Here is a 17,679-nt window from a genome sequence, read left to right on the forward strand (position 1 = left end):
AAGTGAGATCGGCCTCCAGGCTTTTGCAGTGGTGTAGTTCTCTTTATTCGGCTTTTTGAGTGGTATGATCTTTGCATGTCTCCACTAACTTGGTAACGTGCCCTCTTCCAGCGACGCGTGGAATAGGTCAAGAACCCTGTGCTTGACAGCGGGCCAAGTCATCTTCCAAACTACCGCCGGTAGGCCGTCTTCTCCAGGTGCCTTCCATGATTTTACTGCGAACAGCTGTCGCTCTACTTCCTCCAAGGTGATGGCAGGCATCTCTACTGGCGCTCTTTGCGGTTTGGCCCCTTCTTCCTCAATATCGTCCGGTAGAGGAGGAAAGAATTTGGCTAGTAGTTCTTCGGCTTGTTCCTTGTGATCGGTGGGGGTGGTCCCATCTGCTCTGACGAGCTGCAGTACCTTCCCGAATGCTGCATCCTCTCCAGACTTCAGGTACTTGGTGGCCTTCCATATATTGTTATTGTCTGCAAGGGATTCTTTCCAGTGCTTTTTCTTTTGTTGCCGGATAGCATCGTGATATTGCTTACCTGCGCTTTTGGCTGTCTCTTCCAGATTTGCTGTGACTCGGCCTGCCCGTCGCTCTGAGCGAGCGTGGTTTCTCCAGTATGTGTATATATGACGGAGCTGTGTTAAGTCCGTTGTCCACCATCTTTTTGCGTATGGTGACGGTTTGGCCTTTGGAGTCAAAGTATAAACTGCTTCCAACACCGCAGCCATTAGTCGGTCGGTTCTCTGCTGCACCGTGCCTTCCGACAGAGTGGCGTCTAGGTTTCTCGCGATTCTGGCGTTGATCTCCTTCCATGGCGCGTTTTTGAGCAGAAGTCGCCCCGGGTGTTTTGAAACCGGCCTCGGGGCTTCAAACACAGTCTCAATTGTGTGGTGGTCAGAGCCGTGTTCTGTCTCATGTATTGCACACTTTACCATAGAATCTGTCAGATTCTCAGAGGCAAGGACAAGGTCAAATCGTGGATTCATAATCTCCACCCTGTCCTCCACCATGCCATGTCTTTGTGCCTCGTTTAAGTAGACTGTTGAGAGCAAATTCATTTATGAAGTCAATGATTGGATCCGCTTCTCCCTGTCTTTCCAAAGGCACGCCGTCTCCTCCCCAGAGTTGATCATGTCGGTTAAAGTCCCCCACAATTATTACCTCCACCACTGTGCCCGTGTCTCGCCTTACCTTTGTAATTGCCTTGCGTAAGCTATTGCACGTGTCATGCAGAGCCTGGGCGTCTCCCCCTTCTACATAGACTGATGCCATAAAAATCAGACGCTCCGGAAGCCGGATGACGGCTGCTGTCAGATCCGGGGATTCTATTGGCACTTGTTCCGCTTCCACATCCTTATTCACCCAGAGCATGCTTCGAATTGCCCATCTCCCTTCCCTCCATGTAGACGGGACTATCTTTGTCCATTTGTGATGTCCCATTGGCGTTGTCAAGAGTCGGCCTTCAATTCTTCTCGCTTGAGGTTCTTGGATTGCTATTGCCACTGCATCCTGAATTTCTTTGTCGTTCATTAAGCTGTCATGTACTGCGCCCTGTTTCCTTACATTTAGCTGAATTATTCGGAGTGCTTTATTCATGTTGTACGGGATAGAGCTTCCGATAGTTTTTGCTATACGATTCATGTGGGCCTCCGCACGAAACGCACTGAAGGACCGTTTCGTTGCAAATACTATGGTGGTGGCCTTCCTTGGCGCATTTCGCGCACTTCTGGGCGTTCTTGCATTGGAATGCCTTATGGCCAATCTCTTGACAGTTATAGCATTGTGCCGGCCGTGGTCGATATTCGAAGGCTGGTTACGCCAGATTCTCCCCCGGCGTGAAAGAACCCATCGGCCAGGAGTCTCCATGCGTCCGTGCCTTTGGTTAGATACACGACCATGGATCCGTAGGCCTTCATACTCTCTTTTCTGCTGAGCCATGAGATTTTGGCGACCGTGGTCTCGTTCTCCTCGCTAAAGGCTGCTGCGGCTCCAGCTCTGATCGCATCTTTTTCGTCTAGCACTGCGGCCTTCTTGACGCTGTCAACTTTGATCGGGTAAAGCTCGTCCCGCAGCACCCGGGCTCCCGCGCCAATCTTTGCTTCCGCAACTTTCTTAACTAGTTGGTGTTCAGCTTCATCCCGGCACGCAATTCTAATCCGATTGGTGTTCCTTGGGTCCACAGTGACCGCGCGGCATCGCCAGTTCATGTGGTTTTCCATTGTCCGGATCTCTGTCTCCACTGCTGCCCTGATTGGGCCTGCGGACATCTTATCATTTTCGTTGTCTGCCATTCTTGAGGTATCTATCGTGCAATACAATGTATCGGTGAAGGTGGTCGGTGTCGTGTTAAACGATAAGAGAGTCCGTATATTGCTCGGTTGACTGGTTGGAGGGGTGCGGGCAACATCTGCATAGGACGGGTTGTTTGTGAGACCTGCGGAGGTGATTGAGGTGCGCAGGGATTGGATTTCGCGAAGAATTTCTTCGTGACAGTTTTGTGAGCATGACTCGGACTGGGATTGCAGTGTCAGAGTTTGTAGCTCATGTCGGACCTCTGCCAGCGCAGCACTAAATTCTTCCTTAACTCTCTTTAGTTCATCCCTGTGCATGTCATCTCGTCGTCTGATCTCTCTCCTGAGTTTGGTAAGCTCTTCCACCAGTTTGACGGTGTCCAGGTCTTCGCTCTCCGTCGAGGGATCATCCGAAGTTGGTTCGTCATGCTGAGTAGCTGGCCTGCCTTGCTTTTCCTTCCTCTGTTGGGGGCGCGTATTTTTCTGCTCGATTTCTTTCTCTTGTTCTCGAGCATACTTGTTGGGTGGTTTAATGGTCCGTTTCGGTCTTGACAGCCGCGGTGGTGAGTCTTCGTGTTCGTCGCGGTCCGGTGGTTCAGGGGTTCGCGTCGCGGCTCGTCCCGTTGGGAAGTGGCCCGGAGGCATTTTTCGCGCAATCGGTCCGAAGACTTACAGTTGGATGCAAAAATGGTCCAAAGTCCTTACAGTAGATTAATCCCCGCCTGTACACGCTCTCTCAGCAACACATACACTGTGCTTTAAAAAAAGCCTTTCGCGATTAAATTGCGATGTATTTGGTTGAGTATGTACAGATATACAGTACAGTACTGTTCTATACATATGTGGTAACGACGCAGTAAAGCGACAGCTTCCGCAACTCTCCGCGTGTCAAAAACCGGAACCTCAGTTGACGAGTGACAATGGGCCGTCTCCAGAATCCATTGGAGGTGCGGTTGTTTTGTTTCTTTTTTTTCTGTTTGGGGGGGTTATAAACTTTCCAAGCTGTCTTTTATGCCATGCTGGCGATTTTGCCCTTTGCAAGGCCCATTTTAGCCGCCAATACATCTGCTATATCTCTTGCGAAACCCTTATCGTTAACATCCCGCTCATCTTCAACAATCTCCACACCGCTGCCCTCAATCCCCTTTCTGATTACGCCAAAAAGCGCATCATCTGCCTCTGCATCCGCAAACGGTTGCCCAGGCGTCGCTAGCATGCTAACACCGCCCTTTGGAATCCACAGCTGCGTCACGCCAGGATTCTTAGCGTTTCGGATCTTTCGGGCAATAAACTCCCCAATTTGCCTGCAGTCATCCGGCAACGTCCTAACAAGCGTAACAATGGGATTGTGCTTAACAATATTGCGATGCTTGAACTCATCAGGCAGAGTGCCTCGAGCGCCAAAGTTGACCACGTCTGTTGCGCCGAGTGATAAAATGTTTGGTATACCTGCCTCGATGGCGGCATCCAGGCGATCTTGCTCGGCGGGAAACACACCTCCGACGACGAGGTCAGCAATCTCCGTCGTAGTTAGGTCAATGACGCCGTCTAGCGTTCCTTCGCGAATGAGTCGCTCCATGGCTTTGCCGCCTCTGCCTGTTGCGTGAAAGACGTAGGTTTCTACTGGGTAGTTTGCTTCCAGATGTGACCGTATCGCATCGGCGCCTGGCGTGGTTACCCCGAACATAGTGATGCCGACTCGCTTCTTCTGTGATGATTTCGGCTCAGCAGTTGCGCTCTTTTTGCGATCTGCGTATGAAAGTGCAGCTGCGGCGATAGATGCCCCCGCATTGCTGAGAATGTTCCTCAGAACGTGGTTGAGCCCTGCCACGTCCACGACAGAGTACATTAAAGTAATGTCCGTCTCCCCGATAACGGGTCCCGTGTCGCCACTTGCAACAGTCGAGACAATCAGCTTCGGGAACCCAATAGGGAGGACTTGTCGCATAACGGCAGAAACAAGCGACGTCCCCCCAGAGCCTCCAGCCGATACTATGGCGTCGATTGAGCCGCTCTCATAGAGGCGCCGGACTTCTTTTGCCACGCATTGTGAAATGAATTCAATAAACTGACCACGGCTCAAGTCGGCTATATTTTGGCCGGAGCCATGCTGGGAGATGAGACGCACTTGCGGTACTGTTATGGCTTCGTGCTCCGTAGCCTTCCATCCCACGTCAAGCAGGATTGCGGAAACCGACGGATTCTCCTCAATGCGGTCTTTGAGAAAGAGAAGCTCTTGCAGTTTTGTGTCACAGGTACCAATGATTGCTACCGTTGCCATGGTTATTAGGTTAAGAAAGCCCGAATAATGAACTGAATCACCAGTAAAAAGTCAACGCAATTCTGCAGGAGGCTTCGGTCACAACTTCCACAGAATTGTCTTGTCCCGATGTCCGGGTAGGTAAGTGAGTGCTTCAGTTACGCCATATCACATGACCGTTGACGTCACATTTTGGCCCGGCAATCTGGCCTACAATCGACGGCGGCATCGGCGGGTCACAACGAACAGCACTGAGTCATATCATGAGGCTGCAAAACTTGTTCAGAACATCTGATTTTGTCATATTATATCTTCACAGGAGCTTGTTTTGGTATCAAGTCTTCCCATGGGAATATCCTATTCACTGACACCGTTGTCATCTCACCGCACGCGCTACACTATTACTCCTCGTCCCAGCTCCGCTCACAAACAAGTATCTACGCATCATGGCTCCCCCAACGGACCGAAAGCAAATTCTTGCCAACTTGAACGCTCAGGTCTCGGCCAGGAAGTCCATAGTAGGCGCTGGTGCTGGAATCGGCCTGTCTGCTAAGTTCATCGAGGCTGGCGGCGGCGACTTGATCATCATCTACAACAGCGGCCGTTTTCGCATGGCGGGCCGCGGCTCGCTGGCTGGTCTTATGCCGTACGGAAACGCCAACGACGTGGTTGTCGACATGGTGAGACTAGTTTTTTCTCTTCTTTCGTTTTCTCTTGACCCTCTAACTGACCATCATTTACCAGTCGAAGGAAATCCTCCCCGTTGTCAAGCACACCCCCGTCATCGCCGGCGTCTGCGGTACGGATCCATTCCTCAACATGCGCCATTTCCTGGGCAAGCTACGTGATCTCGGCTTCGCGGGCATCCAAAACTTCCCCACCGTTGGCCTCGTTGACGGACAGTTCCGCGCCAACCTAGAGGAGACGGGTATGTCGTACGACCTTGAGGTGGAAATGGTGCGTGCGGCGCATGATATGGGCTTGCTCACAACTCCCTACGTTTTCAATGTTGCAGAGAGCAAAAAATGGCGCAGGCTGGTGCGGATATCCTCGTTGCCCATATGGGCCTGACGACCAGTGGGTCGATTGGCGCGTCTACTGGCAAGACGTTGGATGAGTGCGTTCAGCTTATTCAGGAGATTCGCGATACGGCTGTCGCTATTAACCCAGATGTTCTTGTGCTGTGCCATGGTGGACCGATTGCTGCGCCGGAAGATGCGGAGTATGTGCTGGGCCATACAAAGGGTGTCCACGGATTCTACGGCGCGAGCTCAATGGAGAGGTTGCCGGTGGAGGGGGCCATTACAAACATTACCAAGAGTTTCAAAGATTTGAAGCCTACTGCGTAGATGGATATAAGTAGCATATCTACTTCTTGCTTTTTGGTGGGCCGTGTTGTCATAGTGACTCGGCGGCTGATACACGGGCGCCCGGGCGCCAATTGAGGAACCAGTACTTAAATCTTAACAAACTGATATCATAAGACAGCTGTTGCTGGAATGGTCGCCATAACGGATGAGGAAAAGGATACCATTGCAATTCAAGAAGCGACATGGGTCGGGACACGTACAAACGTTGTCGACTCCAAGTAGGAATAACTTTAGCTAGAAATTAGAGTTTTACTTGTGGCGCGTGGTGTTGTAGCAGTGGAATGCCGTGTCACCAGCTGCAAAATTGTTGTTCTCTTAAACTGAGATCTTAACACACATAGGAACGAAAGTAGTCCCACCATTGCATAACTGTCATGCCCATTCCACTCTCATATGTATTGGCCTTCCTTCCTATAAACTCTGAACTGTGAAGTAACCGCATCCTGATCTATATAAAGTAACAATACTATCGTTCAAGCTCTCCCGTCCATTGCCCGGGCATTCTGGCGAGCCTTTTACCGTACAAAAGTGTGCCAACGATCACCTTGGCTCATATTTTTCCTGTTTTGGCCTATTGACAAGGAGCCGATCATTTAGTTTTCGGCTGGTGATTTGCACTATTCAGACTATGGAAGGGTGGCTATTTGCTGCGCATTGTTTTACTCCCTGGGCGTCTGCCCAAATACCCTCTCCATGTCGTTGCGCGTGTACTAGGGACAGGTCAGGGAGCACATTCGTGCGCGACATGGCCAGCCAGTACAACGAAAGTGACTTGCCATCGCCCAATTTTTCTTTTGTTTTTTTATATTTTTTCTTGGGGTTACATACATAGTGGGCAATGCTTACGCTTAAAGCGCCTCCAGGGAGAAGACCCAATGTACAAATTATACAAATTTGGCCGTCATCCTGACGATATTGTAGATGCAGTGCTCCTAAATGTCTACAAATATAACTGATTTATTGGAACCGAAACAGGGTGTAAAGCGGATCTTAGCTTCCTCAAGCATTCGTAGACGACTGGAGACGTCTTGGTTTGGATTTTCTCCCTATTGGGCGATTTATCAATAGTTCACCTCCAATAAAAGCCAATTTGACCGGCGGGAAGAATGAGTTAACCTTTTATTGGCTAGTGCCGGGAGCTGAAGCGCCAACACTCAGCAGAAACCACATTCTGATTTGAATCGAAATCGTCTCGGAACACAACGGAATTAGGGAATGATACGGTCACATTATTATAATCCATGCCTCATACGTCGCTTCTCGCGCTCAAAACAGTCAAGGCGCTTGTTTGGACTCTTCTCCCAGGAGCAGAACCCCCGTTTGCGTTTCTGATTAGGTGAAATGCCACCCAGTGGTATTCGTCGGGTTTGCAACGTTGCTCGCTCAAAATCAATGAACATCACCCGTCCATTTTCCTCAACCATATTGCTGGGTATTGGATCACCCTGAAGCACACGTAGATCGTGAATCGCCTGCAAGGATTTCTCGGCTTGTTGAATTAGTCGACCGTGATCGAGATCATGTCTGCTTGCAAGCGTCCTTCCAGCGTAACCCATGAACATCAGATGGACCATCTCAGCAATACCATCATAATAGAATGGGCGGCGAAGTCGTAGGCTACCAAGTAGCACTGGCACGGATACCCCTTGGATTGGAGAGAGATGTGAATACATGAGCTCTTCGTGCTTCGAGCCCCCCAAAAACTCGACTGGCGCACCTTTACCTACAAAGGTATATCCGTGTGACCATAGTATGATTTTAAAAAGAGCCCCGCAAGTCCCATGAACATGCAGCGATTCGCACCCCAGCTGCGAATCAAGCTGCAAATTATCCCTTGAGAGCTGCCGGTCCAGCCGATGAATAAGAGTTGTCTGATTTAGTCGGTGTCGATTAATTCCATGGTCTAACACGTTGGGACATTTCTGATCTAATTCCCATCCCTTAATTAGGCCTAGGAGGCACTGCTGTGTGCAATACTGCCGAGACTTGCCTTTGGAGCGTGAACCTTGCGATTTTTCCACTGCCGTTAATGACGAGGAAGCCGACGGTTGAGGAAGGCGGGGTTTTTGGGGTCGTCGACTAGGCGTGTTAGGATCAAAGCCATCCCCGGCGTCATCATCATGACTAAACAACCTCGATTTTTTGCGAAGAACTACAGGACGCAACGGTAGCAGACTTTGACCTGGTCTTTACTGGGGATGCACGACAGTATTCGTTCCGACTCTGTGTCGATGGTTTAAAGTCGGAAGAAGGAATGTCCTTCTCTGCGATTTCATCCAAAAGATCGTCGTATACCATCTCCCAGGTCTTGAGTCTGCGTACTGCCGAGGTTGTCAAGCGATGTCCCGTGTCGGTACTCGTAAAGCGCGGAGAGTGAAAGCAAGTACCTGACCGAGCGCAGTTAAATGCAGACGGTTAGCGCCGCTCGGATCGCCTGTCCATCCTGTTGTTTGTCCAACATCTTCTTCTGGCACTGACAAGTAGTAATATACGGTGGAAGGGTTATCATAAAGCACACGAAGAAATATAAACGCTTCACCACCAGTACACGCATAGCCATACTCCAGGCCTCCATGAATCATGTAAGAAAATGTTTGGGTGATCACTGCCGCCACAACACGTCGGCAGATGTCTTCTGGTGATTCCTCTTTTTGTAAGCGGAGTACTTCATCAAGATCCATGTCTTGAAGTCCAGACTTAATATGGGCGAGAGAAACTTTATGGGGTGCCTTGTATTCAATAATAAACACCGGGACCTTTCCTTCTGGGCCCTTATTATAAACACAAATCTGGTCGGCTCGGGGTCGGGACTCCTCGGCTGTATAGCGTTCTTGCTTCTTCCTATCAGCTGAGCTGAGAGCCTAGCACTGCCCGGTTTTACGGCCAAGCGACCAGAGCGTCGTGGCTGCCTTTGAGTTAGGCTCAGAGAATCCATGTCTGCCACTATGTTTGACTCGTCTGTTAGGGTATTGGCGTGATTTTCAAAGGTGACGTCTCCATTCAGACAAAATGTTTGTCAAAGTCGTGGATTCGCGTAGTAGCTGCTTGATGACTGAAGCGACGCGTGATTCAACGGTCTGTCGTTGAAAGTAGCCCAAATCCAGCTCCGAACTTACCATCCTCTCTCGGGCCTCTTTTCCAAATTCCTTCAATGCCAATAATGGTGTAAAATGGCGTTTGGTCACGAACTCGGTATTCATTAGGTCCTCCCATATTGAAGTCTGTTCGTTTGGAAAGTTGGTCCACTCTCGAATCTTGGTCGGTCGGAGTTTACGGTCGGCGTTTGCCGGGTCGCCTTTGTGGACGAGTCTTTGTCTTTCTGGATGGAGAGACCGAGAAATAAGTGCACATGGCAGGCGTCGAGAAATTCGGGAAGCGTTGTTTCTTGTGTCTGGAGCTTCAGTTGTTCCTCAGCTTGCTCTCGGAGTCGCTGTTCTTCTATCTGTGATCGCTCAGCTTGCTCACGTAGTCGCTGCTCTTCTTCACGTCGTTGCTGCTCTTCTTCTCGATGTCGCTGCTCTTCTATCTGTGACCGTTCGGCTTGCTCACGTAGTCGCTGCTCTTCTTGTCTGAGTCACTGCTCTTCTTCAAGGCGCCGGCGTAACTCCTGTATCTCCTGGAGGGACATTCTTGCTGCCGTCAGCTGAGTGTCCATCAAACTGGTTGTGATGGGATATTATTTGTTTGGGTGGCTGCCCACGAAACTTTAATAAGAATGGTCTGTGGACTACAGCCAATGATTTTGTTTGATCTACCGCCTATTAGTGGCGGACCCACCGCTGGGGCGTTGCTATTGGGATTTGCACACCATAGCTCAATATTTGCACATGTCACTAAACCTAAATAGGAATAGTGTTAAATATAATGTCTTGGCAAATATTATTTACACATGTGCATTAGTCATATCCCAAATAGGAAATGGTTATCTTATCGCAGCAGGGTGTGAGAAACAAGATTAGCGGCCTTACAAGCGCCGAGACTGTTAGGGACCTACCATATGTCCGATATTCGGCTAGTACCGAATAGGAAAGTAGACACTATTCTTGAAAAGGTGCTTAAATGATTGCTTTAGATGGTTTCTTGATTATATTGATCAACATATGATCATTCTTGTGATTATTATTATGGATCATTAGGTTGCTTCTTCTGCTAGGTGTAGGGGAGTTCGTTTTACCCCTCTTTTATGACCTTGTTTACGTCACTATTACCACCAACTTATTTGACAGGGCCAATGGCCCAAAGGGCCAACAGGGCCAAAAGGGACAGTAGGGACAGTAGGGGCAACGGGGACAGTAGGGACAATAGGGACAATAGGGACAATAGGGACAACGGGGACAGTAGGGACAATAGGGACAACGGGGACAACGGGGACAGTAGGGACAGTAGGGACATTGGCCCGAGAGGTCAAACGGGCTCTAGCCCTTTACAAATAGGGGGCCACTTGGAAAGCTTCACAATATTGTGACATATATTCGTGGTTCAGCTAGTTATACAAAGAAGTTTAAAGATCTGGCTGGGAGATTAATTCCACTTGACAACCGTACAAGATGGAATAGCTGGTATCATATGCTTTCTGTGGCTCTACAGTATGAAGGTGCTGTAGATAGCTATACAAAAAAGAACTTTGATACTCTTCAAACAGAATACCTAACTCCAGTAGACTGGGACAAGCTTCGCACAACAAATAAATTCCTAAGTCTTTTTAACCGAGCAACGCTGCAAACTCAAGGAAATCAAGCAACAATTGACAATGTGCTTTTTATTATGGATGTTATTATAAAGCACTTTAAAAAGGCTTTGGTAAGTCTACTTTCTATAAACTACATTGATTAGTATATAAGAAGATTATTTTAATATATATGGCAGGTTGAACATGCATTAGATAAGGAATTCTGTACTTAGATTTAAAATAGCTGGGATATGTCACGGCTCAGTCTAGGCCAGGAGATCTTCATATAACAAATGAATCTATTCCCGCTAACTAGGCAGCTCTTCGACGAGAATATCAAACATGGAGAGGAAGAAGAGATAAATCTGAATGACAACATCAGTTGCGGGGAAACCAGCAGATCACATGACCCAAGGTGACAAGGTCGTCACAATGACAGGGCAGGTTTATCTTATATATAGTCACTTATTTACTAATTTTTGGTGTTGTTTAGAAAAAACCTCTCGTACGCTGCAAATACTGCCAGAATAAGCCCTTTTGCGCCAATACTACTCGTCAGCGAGATCATCTGAAGCAGTGCCACCGATTCCTCATGGCAACACGAGGAGGTTTATTAATAACACCAGCCGGTACACCAGGCGGTGTCGAGTCAACGCCTTATAACCAACCGAAGCTAGATTTCTCAAAGGCGCATAAGCAACAGATAGACTTTCTGCTTGGGATGATGATATTCGCCGGTGCAAGGCCATTCTCAATGGTTGAAGATGAGCCTATGAAACAATTTATCCATGCACTTAATCCTCAATATTCTATCCCCTCACGCTGCACCGTGAGTGAATCAATTCTTGCAGATTGCTACAAATCAACGCTTGACCAACTCCTTAATGTCCTTGCCAAATCTCGCTATATTAATATCTCGGTGGACGAGTCTACCAATATCTCAAAACACCGGATTATAAACCTTTCCGTTACCGATGGCGTGAAGCGGTATTATTGGTGTTCTAAAGAAATACCAGGAACGAAAATGACTGCAATGGCTATGACAGATTGGATTGTTGAACAGGTATAATTTCTCTATTTTAACCTATAAATACACCTGACCCTGAGTATTATAGGCTGGAATCCTTGTTAATCATCGATATGGGAGATTAAACGCCCTGATTACTGATACATGTTCAACAATGAGATCTACCTGGGTCGAACTGCAAAAACGGCCTTCAATTCTCTCACCTTTTAATAGTGGGGTGCGATTCGCACGGCTTGCAATTATTAGTTAAAGACCTTCTCACTTTGCCATCGATCAGCACTGTATTTAAAAAGTGCCAGGCTATTATCACCCACTTTAACCACTCGCCTCTTCAGCTAGCTCTCCTAAGAGAGATCCAGGTTGAGGAGTACAGGCAGGAAAGATCATTTTTAAATGCAGTTGTTACAAGATGGGGCTCCCAATATGCCATGTTACAAAGTGTCAAGCGATCTGAGGTGGCATTATCCAAATTGTCACTGCGACTAGACATTGACATGAGTGATACGCTTAGGACGATCCTGCGAGATAATCTTTTTTGGGCGCACTTGGGCAAATTAGTCCAGATATTTAAGCCTGTAGACGAAGCTATTAAAATGTCTGAGTCTGCTCAATCAGACCTGTCCAAGGTTGTGCGCGTTGGTTCTCAATAATGCATTTATTAATTGCCAGCGATTAAAGCATTTGACGAGGATCTAACTCTATTTAAACCACAACTTTTACCAACGAATAAACAAACAGGTGAGTGAGGTCCATTGGCAATATTCTACCTAGCCCGAAAATTGCAACACCAAGATGCTTCCCCTCTTGCAAAGAAAAGTTAAAATATTATTTTAATACTGCCCGAACCCGGCTGCTGCACTTGAGGAATTCACCGGTTCCGAGCAAAGACGGTCCCTTCTTTGAGGCACCGTGTTGGGAACACATAAATAACCCGGAACTGTTCTGGAAGATACAGGTGAGCATATTAACCGGGATAAGGTCTTTGCTAATAATTTACTAGCGATCTATCTCTGGGTCGTCAAGCTGTCTGCTGATCTGGCTCTTCGACTGCTAAACACAACAGCCAATTAGTAGCCTGCGAACAGGCTTTCTCGGTACAGAATCTCCAGATTACCAAAACCAGGAATCGAGTCTCTGTTGAGATGGGGATAAGTTATCTTTATCAATTAATAGCCGGGCGTTAGCGAATGTTGCACACAACCAACCAAGTATAGAGGAGGTGAAATGCAGGAAATCCAGGCAGAGAATAACCTAATGGAGACCTGGAGCCGTGGCAGGTCTATTCTGGAGTTGCGATATCACGATGAGGAAGATAAAATTGAGGATACTGGCCCTACTCCTGTTACTCCGCTTCTTTTATTAAGTTAGTGGCAAGATATTGTAGTGGAGGAACTAGGGGGATTGGTATGTGACAGTTGTATGGATAACTATTATCTTAAGTCCTTGTTCAAAGAGGAAATAGACAATCAACAACCTTCTTGCAGACCTCGGAGCGCAGTTGCGTAAAGGGAATGTTGTCTTCTCTCCTTCTAGGAAGTTGTGGGCCCTGAGCCCACAACTTCCAAACTGTTTAAGAGTGTCTCCTTGACCTACTCCTTTGGAGTGTAAAGGGCTGGAGCCTATTTAACCTCTCGGGCCAATGTCCCTATTATCCCTATTCCCTACTGTCCCTTTTGGCCCTGTTGGCACCTTTGGCCCATCGGCCCTCGATCTGTCTGGGGGAAATTTTTTGATAAATATTAATCACGTGATTAAAAATCTTTCAGAAAAATAAAAAAGTTTTCAAAAAATTTCAAATTTGGCCGAAAATTTCGAAATTTGAAATTTTTTTTCACATCTCTAGTCCGACTCGCTTTCCGATTACGTTAGTAACTAGTTAACTAGCGGCCACCCCGGCCACCCATTCAATAGAACAAGCAATCGCTTCCAACAATCTCTTCGAGGTCGTGGGCCCCGGGCCCACGACTTGACCTTGCCGTGACAAAGGCAGAGTCTCATCTCACTCCACCATCGTTAGGTAACATAGAGCATTCAGATGAAGAGTCTACCAAGTCATAATCTGTCTCATCGACCTCGGGAATCGCTTATTGCAGCCCCACTGGAAACCTGGGCCGCTGAGGTAAGGTTAGAAGCTTAACTTAATCGAAAGACTTGAGAATTGTTCTGACTAGTATTTCTAGTGACCAGTCGAATGGCAGCATAAAAAGGACTGAAACTAATGGTTGTACAGGTGCCCCACCGCAGACAGTATGCATTTTACACCAGTGCTACGGCCTACACGCATGCTTCCGGGTCAATTATGCTTGAGCAGACCGTGGACCATGGTTCCTCCACACGCGTGGAAATGTTTACGCCTCGCGATTGGCCACGTACGAATTGTACGTATAGTTTCGCTGGAGGCAGATGCCGTAGGAACCAACAAAATGGTCCGCAGAGACTGCACTTCTCAATTGCGCAGATCCTGCTAGTCCATACAACTATGCAAAGCCACCTGTAGTGTCCATGATAACAAAGGCAAACAGACCTCCCTGGGGCGGTAGATAACAGGCCGCCCTACTGGGTCAGGGAGTGGAACACCCGAAGACCTACGTTATATATTGGGGTGACGCGCGCTCTGCAAGCTCGCCAAGCAGTTACCCTGAAACGTAAGCCGGAAAGACAAAAGTGAAAACTTGTGGGCATTACTTTCACTTCGTTTGTTTCAGGGAAGGGAAGGGCATGGGGGTGATTCTGGTACTACGGTAACACAAAACCAGTATCTTGTTTTGATCTTTATGACGCGTTGATTTATCATTTATGACCTCACGACTATTATCTTAATCTTATCTATGGATTTTCTATATATTATCTTGACCTAGTCCAAGGAGAGATGAAAAGTTAGTCCAACATACAGTACTTTTTACTATCTTACCTGGCTGACCGGTAGTTCTATCCGGCCAAATAGATTCATCACGCGTTCATTATCATACCACACCCGTCACTCTAGAGGCTAAAAATTCCAAGTCTCGCAACAGCCCGCATACTTCATAACCCAGAATCCTTTGTTTTGGCAACCATGGTTCAAAAACAACGAATGGGATTCTTACTCGCGGTCATTGGCTTAATTTCCGTGATTGCTTTTGCTGAAGATAGTGTTGGCCGAGATGCATCATACAAGAGCAAGAGTTGGGATAGTAGGAAAGCAAAGGGCATTGTTGTCGAGGAACTTGTTCAGGGAATGCAATTGGGACCTGTGAATGTGCATGTCGATGGAGGCGGGGTTCAAGTTAACATCCGAAAAATCACCATTCCACCAAATGGAACCACTGGCCTACACTGTCACTACGGGCAGGTGATTGGAGTTGTGCAGCAGGGAACGCTAACCCTACGCGCTCCCATATTTCCTACTAGGGTCCATGAATACAGGGCCGGCGAATCAATCGTGGAAGGAAGGGGTTATATACATGAAGGGCGAAACGAAGACGCAAGTGTTGACGTCGTGCTCTGGGCGGTATACATAACACCAGCTGGAAAGCCGCTCGCCGAAACGGATCACTCTAGATGCAAGCAAACCGATGTATTTGGTAACAATTAGGAGGCCTACACCACCGGTTTGAGCACTTCAAAAAGCATATACATTTGCATTTCCAGATTAATTTACTGTGATTTTAGCCAAGAAAGTTGCTAAATCTAATTGCCAGGGCGGCAGGCAGGCTATTAGGTACTAACCTTAGGACAGGCAGGATAATAGGGAGATTTAGAGAAAACAAGTCAGCTAAGAATACAAGACGTAACTCGAGGTTCAGAACTAGGATTAAACAGTGTAAGCCTCCAATTAATGACGTCTTCTGCGGGGAGCTTAATTTGTATCTGTTTTGCCTTTTTTTATTTTCTTTTTTTTTTTTTTAACCATCCAGTTATGGCGGCAGACGCGGGATAGAAAACATATCGACACATGTTCAATGGACTCGTGGAATACCACACAAGAGCTCTTGGCCGAGATCTCTCGAATCAGGAGACGGCTCGAACCATGTACCTACGCCACTGGAGTCTGTCCTACACCAGCTAGAGCGGCCGTGGACATTAATCTCGGTGCAAGAACCGGCAGGTGTATCCTACGAGGCAGACTGAATAAATTGGTTGTTCATGAACATAGCAGGGAAAGATATTTCGCCCCCCAATAGCTAGATATGCTGGTATAACATTATATGCGTACAGGACTTCAGCAGCATATCTTCTACTTGATGGCTGTCTGGTTCTGGTACAGGTCGCACGCGTGAGGATGCTGAAGACAGTATTTGGGCACCAAAACAGTTGCCATAATCCCATTCGCAACGAGATACTCGCGGAAATTGATAATGCGCTGCGTCATTTCAGTCGTGCGCTTCCGACCCTTCGCATCCCGGTTGCCAGACCACACCAGCTCCGCCAGCGCCGCCGCGCGTGGCCAAAGGAGGCTGGAAACGGTCACGTCGTCGGCCTGCTCCGTCCATAGGGGCGCCGTGGCCCCGATAATATGCTTCGCCTGCGCATCAGTGAGATTGAGGGTGAAGTCGTAGTTGTAGATGCGCTGCCACGCCTTGTACGGGGCGCACCACGATCCTCCATTTCCCAAGTAGTTGGAGTTGGGTGTGTTCGCGTCTGGGTTGTTCATCACGTTGTACCGAGGGTCGTTAGTCACCCAGCCACCGTGCCCGCAGTCGAGGTACATGAAATCGGCCGAGGAGACAATCACGTCGTATCCCCGGGCTGTCAAATTGGAGATGTACTCCAGGCCATTGTTCCAGCTCTGCATCACAATGTCCTTGGGCACCTCATGCGCATGCTCTGCGGACAGGACGACATCTCCCACATGATCAGCCGACGGCGGTCGCTGTAGCTGCGGAAGATTGGGGCCGCGCGGTCAACCCAGTGCTGAAGAAGGTCGTGGTAGGTGCGCTTGGGGTCCTCGGCAAACCATTCCCTAACATGGCTGCTGAAGTTGAAACAGTTAGGCTGGATCTCGCCCCCCCCAACATGGAACCAGTGATCGGGGAAAATGTCGGAAAGCTCGTTGTAGACATCCCGCACCACCTCGTACGTCCCGTCGTAGATGATGTCGAGCTGACCCGGGTTCGGCTCGACAGCGGTATGCAGCTCCCACACGTCGTTTGACCACCACGAATCCGTGCAGGTTACCATCTCGGGGTCCACTTGCCTCCAGCCCGCGGACGCGTGGCTCGGCATGTCTATCTCGGGAATGATTCGGATGCCACGAGCGCGCGCATACGCGGTGATCTTGTGCAGATCGGCGTGAGAATAAATCTCGTGGGCGGAGTAAGCTGCTTGTATTATACTCGCACGGCCGGCGTCATCCTCGCTTGGTGGCGGTAGAGCTGTTGATGTGGGCTTCGGATTTGGAGTAGGTGTACTTGAAAGGGGCGATTGACTGCGTTGAATTAGCTCCATTATTTGCTGCATTTGAGTTTGCATTTGACTCTGCAGTTGCGTTTAGAAATCCCTAAATTGATCCCTTGACACATAATCCATGCGATCATCCTCTTCCTCCTTCGACGCAGTATCTCGTGGTAATGGTCGTGTTATCGCAGGAGAGGATGGCCCAGGTGTACAGTATGGAGATTCATCCCTAGCAGGCGCTTTTCCCTTCTTCGGGCCCATTTTAATTGAAGTTATTATCAATTCCTCGAGGGGCAATTGAATAGACAAAACAGGTGGTTTAACACCACGTAATATCGGCTCTAAAAGGAAGATATAGAGGGTCTCATAACCTGTTCGCGAGGCACAATTCTCTTCAACAAGCCTTAAAACCCTCGCTTCGCTCGGCGGCTTGAAGTCTGCCCGACGCTATTCCTATTATGGTCTACACATGACATTAATTCGGACCGTATTAACACGAACACAAAGAACTGTGGACAATGAAGCTGTAAACAGGCCGTAATTAGGGCGAAGAATAATAGGAGTAGTGGATTTATATATAAAAAAAACCTATCCAATAACATGCAAAGGGCTTATTCAGAGGCTTATAGATCGGTAGAACAATAGAAAGGCCCGAAATATATAAAGAACTATAATCCCCCTGTAGATTTAGAAC

The 17,679-nt window shown here is 48.1% G+C and overlaps 5 protein-coding genes across 5 annotated transcripts; 2 read left to right on the plus strand and 3 right to left on the minus strand.

Annotated features, from left to right (window-relative positions):
* Positions 1 to 3,292: 3,292 nt before the first annotated feature.
* ATNIH1004_005351 (Tm-1-like ATP-binding domain-containing protein) lies at positions 3,293 to 4,564 on the minus strand (the record flags this gene model as incomplete). The annotated part of the gene is made up of 1 exon (XM_033570005.1): positions 3,293 to 4,564. The coding sequence occupies one exon, from the start codon at positions 4,562 to 4,564 to the stop codon at positions 3,293 to 3,295; it is 1,272 nt and encodes a 423-aa protein (XP_033426037.1).
* A 425-nt stretch (positions 4,565 to 4,989) lies between these two features.
* Positions 4,990 to 5,892, plus strand: ATNIH1004_005352 (phosphoenolpyruvate hydrolase family protein; the record flags this gene model as incomplete). Its single annotated transcript, XM_033570006.1, has 3 exons — positions 4,990 to 5,223; positions 5,288 to 5,500; positions 5,578 to 5,892. 3 exons carry the CDS (start codon positions 4,990 to 4,992, stop codon positions 5,890 to 5,892), a joined length of 762 nt encoding a protein of 253 aa, XP_033426038.1.
* Positions 5,893 to 7,145: 1,253 nt separating this feature from the next.
* On the minus strand, positions 7,146 to 9,541 carry ATNIH1004_005353 (uncharacterized protein; the record flags this gene model as incomplete). The annotated part of the gene is made up of 6 exons (XM_033570007.1): positions 7,146 to 8,065; positions 8,118 to 8,234; positions 8,306 to 8,747; positions 9,030 to 9,134; positions 9,188 to 9,482; positions 9,519 to 9,541. The coding sequence occupies 6 exons, from the start codon at positions 9,539 to 9,541 to the stop codon at positions 7,146 to 7,148; spliced, it is 1,902 nt and encodes a 633-aa protein (XP_033426039.1).
* A 5,123-nt stretch (positions 9,542 to 14,664) lies between these two features.
* On the plus strand, positions 14,665 to 15,183 carry ATNIH1004_005354 (uncharacterized protein; the record flags this gene model as incomplete). The annotated part of the gene is made up of 1 exon (XM_033570008.1): positions 14,665 to 15,183. The coding sequence occupies one exon, from the start codon at positions 14,665 to 14,667 to the stop codon at positions 15,181 to 15,183; it is 519 nt and encodes a 172-aa protein (XP_033426040.1).
* Positions 15,184 to 15,825: 642 nt separating this feature from the next.
* HEX1_1 (woronin body major protein) lies at positions 15,826 to 17,036 on the minus strand (the record flags this gene model as incomplete). The annotated part of the gene is made up of 2 exons (XM_033570009.1): positions 15,826 to 16,467; positions 16,557 to 17,036. The coding sequence occupies 2 exons, from the start codon at positions 17,034 to 17,036 to the stop codon at positions 15,826 to 15,828; spliced, it is 1,122 nt and encodes a 373-aa protein (XP_033426041.1).
* Between the last annotated feature and the right edge of the window lie 643 nt (positions 17,037 to 17,679).

This window comes from Aspergillus tanneri (assembly GCF_003426965.1).
Source record: "Aspergillus tanneri strain NIH1004 chromosome Unknown AapTan_4_pilon_pilon_pilon, whole genome shotgun sequence".
Classification (NCBI taxonomy): Eukaryota; Fungi; Ascomycota; class Eurotiomycetes; order Eurotiales; family Aspergillaceae; genus Aspergillus; species Aspergillus tanneri.